The 7,853-nt window shown below is 43.6% G+C and overlaps 1 protein-coding gene across 3 annotated transcripts in view; it reads left to right on the top strand.

Annotated features, from left to right (window-relative positions):
• Positions 1–2,623: 2,623 nt before the first annotated feature.
• DDX43 (DEAD-box helicase 43) overlaps positions 2,624–7,853 on the top strand; it is a 49,369-nt gene continuing 44,139 nt past the window's right edge. For 2 of the 3 annotated variants that reach the window (XM_042462643.1, XM_042461814.1), the window contains exon 1: positions 4,446–4,794. In XM_042462643.1, the coding sequence (XP_042318577.1) occupies positions 4,527–4,794 (268 nt within the window). In that variant the 5' untranslated portion in view covers positions 4,446–4,526. Of the gene's footprint in view, positions 2,655–4,445; positions 4,795–7,853 lie in introns of those variants that run through there. The other variant, XM_042463508.1, reaches the window with a different exon arrangement.

The following is a 7,853-nucleotide window of genomic DNA, read 5'->3' as shown; positions in this document are numbered from 1 at the left end:
AGGCAAATAGTTCTTAAAACACTAGTCTCTGACTTGGGATTTGCAGTTCCTAATTAATCAAAATTCCTATTAATTTACTTCAACAGGTGCATTGTCCCAAGCTACGAGTTTGCAGGCCTATGCTCTTTTTTTTTATTAAGCATCTGTTTAAAGTTAAAGTGATCATATTCCAATTATTTCCTGAGGAAACTTAATACTTAGCTAAATTAATCCATATGTCACATTGACTCTAAAAATAAATGCACAAAATAGTAACATGAAAAGTATAAAGTGAAGAAGCACAGAACAAAGTAGAATTTAGTGAAAAAATAAAATAAAAATATATAAATAAAGGAACAAAGACAGCTGAAGTATGTTTTGCTCCACTGAATTCAATGGATTTGCTCCCTGCATGAAAAAAAATACAGAAGAATAGCTTTTTGCAGTGTTCCTTCTGAGCAGTCAAATCTGGATGGCATAGACGAGCAGAAAATTAGGAACAGAATGAGGCAGTAAGAAGAGCTGTTGAGTCAGTGTTACATTAATTTGTAAGTAATGTTTAGCTTCAGCCTAAATGTACTCAGAACTGGCAGCCTCTGTCTGTCCTAAATATGCAAACATTTCAGCACCCAATAGGTTTGCACTTAAAACCATGTTTAGGAATGGTCCTTAATAAATGAATATAGGAGACAAAATATATCCCTGTACTATTTTATTGACTTCACTGGACTAATCTGCAAAACAACTTAGATTGCCCTTCTGAGCCATTTCTTCTGAGTTGAAGAAAATGTTTCATATTGTGATGGGTCTATAACAAGGCAGACTTTTGGAGAGGGTGAGCTGTTTTGCTTTGCTTTACCCTCTTTACCCTGAAATGTTTCAATATATTTCCAAATTTTGGAATTAATTTGTTTAATAGATTTTATAAAGCTTTGAATCATTCAAATAGGTACGGTATTTCCACTAACAATGCATCTTCTGCCATTAAGAGTGTTACGAGGTACTAACAAATGTGAGGGGGAAGTGCTAAGAAGCTGGTTATATGGCTGTAATGGAAACATATAAGGGACATTTCCACTGATGCTAAAATGGCATTAGACATTACATTAGAATAAAATGTTAATTGCAATTTCATGAGAAACTGAATCCATATTGTTGTTAATAAAAAGCATTTAAAATACTGTGATATGTGTTCTTTTAATCTGGAAGAAATGAAGATGAATCATATTGCATCATCCACCTATCCACTCCTGGTTAAACACACTGCAGAAATAAACTGAAGGCTTCAGTACACCACATCTTACATACTATTTCCTTTTCTGATAACTAGTACTTGGGCGTTTAAAGACCCTCCCATTACATTACATATAAAAGAATATTCCTGCCAACCCATAATCCGTTCACTCCTGACATCCAAACCATAATCTGGGATCTTGCAAACCACAAGGGATCCAATGCTTCTGTGGCACTCAGTTACCTACATGCACTCTGCATCTTCACTATGGATGTTGGACCCATCTGCCAGAATTCTCATAATTACTAAAATAAGCACACATTTTCATGATGAATGATGGTTAATCAACAAAATTATAGAACAAAAAAATTGTGGCTCAAAATTACATTTTAGGATTAGCAATAAAATTGAAGTTAAATTGACCCTTAAAACAGATTTAAGGAACATATGCACAGTTTTAGGTTGAAGTCTTGAACAAGTGCTACTGAATGCAGTGGTACACCCTTGTGAATTAACATGTATGGGATGGCACTTGTTGTTTTTTTAAGTGCTGGTAAAGTAGTTTAAAATATTTATACCCATAATGGTTGCTTAATTCTATTTGCTTACCTAGGCCCGTTACAAACAGGCATAAAGTACGGACTGGGTCCATATTAGGATTAGAAAGGGGCGTCCCTTCCGGACGCCACTAACCCTCATACGGACCCAGTCCGTACAAAATGGCAGCGCCCGTTCCACACGGGGGCCACCATCTTTACGTAGCGGACGCACTGTGTCCGCATGTCACGCAGTGCATATGACGCTGCGAGTGCACCATTGGCACCTCGCGGCGTCATACCCGCACCGTGGAAAGAAGCGCCATTTTGGGGCTTGTTTTTTGCTCCGCGAGGGAGCCACGCAGTTTGGCTGCTGCGTCTCCCTCGCAGAGCAACCGGCAGCGGCGCGAGACTGCCCTTCTGGGCGGTCTGTAACGCTCCCTAGTTTTCGGTGCAACTGAAAAGGCTGTGTACCTATACCATCTGCTCAACAGGTCTGCAGACAAATAGATAAGGATAAGCAGTGTGGCACTCCTCTCTTTTTTAGACTTTTTTGTCTGCTGATTTGTTGCTGGAAATTAACACCAGTGGTTGCCTGTTCACTTGGTGCATTCACCTCCTTATTTAAGCTAAATTGGTTACAGTTCACAGCAATAGCCTGTTTGTCATACAAACTGCTCACAAGAATCACAACAACAAACAGAAGACACTACCAATGTGAGAAAAAAATCCTTATTTTACGTATCTGTCTGTGTGCCTGTGTGTGCACCAACCTAAGCATGTGTGGTGTATAACACTTAAAGAGGAGAAAGGTGAAAAATGTCTTCCACTCATGCAAAAAGACACCTTGTGAACTGAGTTCTCCATACTTGTTTATAGGATGCTGAAAATGGCACTTGATTCAGGTGAACTTATCAATTATGATATTAGTATAATAGCAGAGAACTCCCTCCATGTGAACAAAAGAGAGCTGGAATGGGGGTGTTGGTTTGAGTGTTAGTTTAGGACACTAGGGATGCATCCACACTGCAGAAATAATCCAGTTTGACACCACTTTAACTGTCATGGCTCAATGCTATGCAGTTCTGGGAACTGCAGTTTTGAGAGACATTTAGCCGCTTTTGTCAGAGAGTTCTGTGCCACAACAAACTACAACCCCAGAATTACATAGTATTTGAGTCAGGGCAGTTAAAGCGATGTCAAACTGCATTATTTCTGCAGTGCTGATGTAGCCCAGGAGAAGAGAGTTCGAATCCTCGCTCAGCCATGGAAACCCACTGGGTAACCTTGGGCAAGTCACACTCTCTCAGATCTTCTGGCAATGGCAAATCTCTGAACAAACCTTGCCAAGAAAACCAAGTGATAGGGTAGCCTCAGGGTCTTCATAAGTCGGAAATGACTTGAAGAACCAAAAAATATAAGACAAGTTGACAAGTTGTCCTTTTTCCAGGACATCCTCTCAATTTCAATCTTCTGTCCAGGAGAGATTCCAAAATGTCCTCCATTTGGAGCCTAAGAAGTATGGATTTTACATTTATATGAGTGGGTTTTTTAGCTTTCCTTTGGTCAAGTCCTCCATTTTTCTTGAAGGCCCTCCATTTTGAGCATGATTGAGAAGCATGCATTTTAATTTGTTAGTGTTTTTCAAGCTCGTCTATGGTCATGTCCTCCATTTTGGGCATGACTGAGATGCATGAATTTTATTTCTGTTAGTGTTTTTTAAGCTCGTTTGGTTGTGTCCTCCATTTTGAGTATGGCTGAGAAGAAACATATATTTCCACTTCTATGAGTGTTTTGTTTTGTTGTTTGGCTTTTATTTGGTCATGTCCTCCAATTCTGTTCCTTCATTTTGAGCATGGCTGGGAAACAACGAATTTTCATTTCTGAGTGTTTTTAAAGCTTTCCTTTGGTTTTGCCCTCCATTTTGAACACGACTGAGAGGAAGCATGTATTTCCATTAATATGTGTGGAGCTTTTTTAAGCTTTTATTTGGTCATGCCCTCCCTGTTTCTTGAAGGCCCGCCATTTTGAGAATGACTAAGAAGCTTGAATTCAACATTTATACGAGTGGCCCTTTGCAAGTCTCCAAAAGCACACTCCGAAGAAATATTAATATTAATAATAATAATAATAATAATAATAATAAAATATTAAGCTTATTATGGAGAATGGTGGCTAATACAGATATAGCAGCAGCCTAATTTGAAATGTACTATATATATATACACGCTGATTTACACAGTTTACAGGAAATTAATCGTATTTGATATTGTTGTTCTTTCAAATGTAAATGGAATGCAGTTGAGGCTGTGTGTGGATGCAGCCACAGAATTAACAGCTTCACTCTATGGCTGCGTCCACACTAGAGAAATAATCCGGTTTGACATCGCTTGAGCTCGCTGTCTGCCTCTTTGGTATGGAATTCTAGGAGTTGGAGTTTGTTGTGGGCCCACAACAAACTCCAACTCCCAGAATTCCATACCAAAGAGCCACAAAAAGCGGCGCCAAACCAGGTTATTTCTCCCGTGTGGACGCGTTGCCTGCCACAAAGCCACTGAGGCGAAGGCGCCCATTTTGTTAGTGGTTCGACCCCTTCAGAGCCTCAGCCAATCACGTCCCGAGGACGAAAGGCGCTCTGGCCAATCACAGCGTCGCCCTGGAATCGGGCGGTTGGGAAGCGGCACGCGGCGGAGGGAGGCGCGCAGTTGGGAGCCAGCCGTTGTCGGAGCGGCGCGAGCGTTTGAGGAGGAAGGAGGCGGCTTCGGTTTTTTCCCGCCATGTCGGACTGGGAGGAGAGCGGCGGCGACGGCGGGGAGCCCCGGGGCCGAGGGACCCCTCGGAGGCCCTCCCTGGCCGAGTGGCGGCCCAGGAGCAGCACGGCTGGCGAAGAGGGCGGCCGGGGGAGGAAGCGGGGCTCCTCCCGTCCCTCGGAGGCACGGGGCTCTTGGAGAGCAGGAGGAGGAGGAGGAGGAGGCGGCTGGGAGGACGCGGGGTCTTTGCCGCTGTGCTTCTCCCTAGACAACGCCCTCGTCGGCACCCTCATAGGTAGAGGCCCCGGTGCTCCTTCTCTGGGGTGGCTCTTCGTGGGGGTTTCCTGGCAGGCTTGGTTCCTTGAGGCTGAGAGAGTGTGGCTTGCCCAAGGGAACCCCATGATGTGGAGGCTGCAATTGTTATTATCATTATTGGTTCGTCAGAAACGACACGTAGGCACAAAACAACAACAACAACGGAGTGGACCTATCATGGGGGTTTTCTTGGTTAGCTTTCTTCAGAGGAAGGGGTTTTGTTTGTTTTTTGGCCATGGCCATCTGAGGCTGAGAGTGTGTCTGGCCCAAGGAAACCCCATGATAAGTTCATTGATTGATTGAAATTTTATTTATATACTGCCATTCCTGCGATCACAGCAGTTTACAAAACAATAGTAGAAATACATTATAGGACAAGTTACAGATTATAAATAAGAATTAAACAGCAATCCAATCGACATCAATAAAACAGTCTAAAAATACGATACACAATACACAGGAGAAAAAACAATCAGGACAACAATCTCCTGACAATACTAGCTACACACCCTTTCCTCAGTCTCCCTCCCTCCTGAGAATCCACAACGGCGGCACCAGACAACTGTCCTTGGCACTCCTCCCTGATGGTATAGGGACGTGAGTGGCGTCCTCTGCAGGGAAACCTGCGAGCCGGGTTCATCAGAAGTGATTTGAAGGCACACAACATCACACACACAACAACCACAACAAGGTGGAGCCATCATGGGGTTTTCTTGGTTAGCTGTCTTCAGAGAGGTTTTGGCCGTCCTCTGGGGCGAAGAGAGTGTGACTCACCCAAGGAAACCCCATGACAGGTTTGTCAGAAATGACTTGAAGGCACACAACAACACAACAAAGTGGACCTATCATGGGTTTTTTTTCTTGGCCAGCTTTCTTCAGAGGGGTTTTTTGGCCATGGCCATCCTCTGTGGTCAGAGAGTGTGACTGGCCCAACGTCACCCAGTGGATTTGCGTGGCTGAGTGGGGATTTGAACCCTGGTCTCTAGACTCATAGTCCAGCACTCAAACCACTGCCCCACACTGTCTCTCTTTAGTCCAGCTCTCTGGGGTACAAACATGGAATCGTGTGTCAGGATTGAAATGTGTTTTCAGGAACTTCACTGTTTCATGTTCTTTTCTTCCTTCTTGAAACACTGGGCCACGTTGGCTTGCTTAACTTGTTGTTGCTGTGTACCTTCAAGTCATGTCATGGGGCTTTCTTGGCAAGCTTTGTTCAGAGGAGGGTTTGCCATTGCCTTCCCCTGAGGCTGAGAGAGTGTGACTTGTCCAAGGTCATCCAGTGGGTTTCACAGCTGAACTGGGAATTGAATCTTGGTCTCCAGAGTCGTAGTCTGTGGAGCCTGGACCTGTTCACAGAATCATAGAAGAAGCTTGTGTTAGAAATTATATGGTTGTTTTTTTAAAAAAACTGAATTGGATCTGTTGAGATCATGGTTGAGCTGTGCTGCGTATAGTATCATTGAAATAGAACCACAGATTCCTAGTGTTGGAAGAGACCCCAAGGGCCATCCAGTCCAACCCCATTCTGCCATGCAGGAACTCTCAATCAAAGCATACCCAACAGATGGCCATCCAGCCCCTGTTTAAAGACCTCCAAAGAAGGAGACCCCACCACATTTCAGTGGAGTCTGTTCCAATGTCGAACAACTCTTGCCATCAGGAAGTTCCTCCTAATGTTTCTGTGGAATCTCATTTCCCGTCGCTTGCATCCATTGTTGGAAACAGCCACCTCCTCCTTAAGCATCCAGAAGAGTTGCCCTCCTCACACTCACTAATTTTGAAAGGGAAAAAGGGAGGTGGGAAAAGGAGGTAGCTGTGCAGGGTGACCAGACTCAGCCCTCCTTTTCCAGAACATATCCTACATCCCAGCATTCTGTTCAGGACGAATTCCAAAATATCCTCTGTTTTGTGCATGGCTAGGAAGCATGAATTTACATTCTTATGACTGGTTTTAGGTTTTATCTTGAATGTCCTACATCTTGTGGTGCCTTGTCCTCCTTTGCCACCTGGTTGTCCTGGAGAAGGGGATGCAGGCTGCTGGGCCTCAAGTTGGAGAGGTGGGCGACCCATTTAAGTTCAGTGGCATATGCTCCGCAGGTGCAGCCTCAAGGTTTACAAGGATTGCTGCAGACATCGTAGGTTTCAGACACGGCCCAATACAGATGAAAGTGCCCACAATGGCAAATTAGGGGATTACCTTGCAACCTCACTTCCAGCTGTTTTGAAGGCGAGATCAGGAAAACCCCTCAACATCTTGTGAATTAAGAAATGTAGTTGTGTGCCTTCAAGCCTTTCCAATTTAGGGTGACCCTATCACAGGATTTTCTTGGCAGGATTTGTTCGGAGGAGGTTTACCATTACTTTTTCCTGAGGCTGAGAGAGTGTGACTTCCCCAAGGTCACCCAGTGCGTTTCCATGCAGTTTTTTGGGCTCTGGTCTCCCAGAGTTTTAATCTAATGGTTAAACCACCTGGTTCACAGCTGTATTCTAAAGGAGCAGGCATACATTTGTCTCTACTCTGGAGTAGCAGGAGTAACTTGAAAGCCAGTTTGGCATGGTTTGAGCATTGGGCTATGGCTCTGGAGACCATGGTTTGATTTCCAATTTGGGCACCGAAACTGACTGGACGACCATGGCCAAGTCACACTCTCTCAGCTTCAGGGGAAGGCAATGGCAAAGCCCCCTCTGAAGAAACTTGCCAAGAAAATCCCATGATAGGTTAGCCTTAGGGTTCCTATAAATCAAAAATTACTAGGAAGCCCACAGTAACAATAATCTGTTTAATACTTAAACACATAGTGATTTTATATCCCAGTACTCACAGTTTTTTCCACAGTGTAGTCCTATCCCTTTACACAAAAGTAAGTCCAGTTTCATTCAGTGAGACTCCCATGGAAGCACCTGTCAATCTAAAATCATGAGTTCAGTCTGGTTAATGTGATTTTATAGTGTAGAAGGAATGGAGTGTAATAGAAGTCAAAAATTACTTAACTGATTAGTTAATGGATTATAAAAATGGAATTGTGTGAGAAACACAAA

The sequence above is a fragment of the Sceloporus undulatus genome, chromosome 1, assembly GCF_019175285.1.
Source record: "Sceloporus undulatus isolate JIND9_A2432 ecotype Alabama chromosome 1, SceUnd_v1.1, whole genome shotgun sequence".
NCBI lineage: Eukaryota > Metazoa > Chordata > Lepidosauria > Squamata > Phrynosomatidae > Sceloporus > Sceloporus undulatus.
This window is presented reverse-complemented; position numbering and strand designations above follow the sequence as displayed.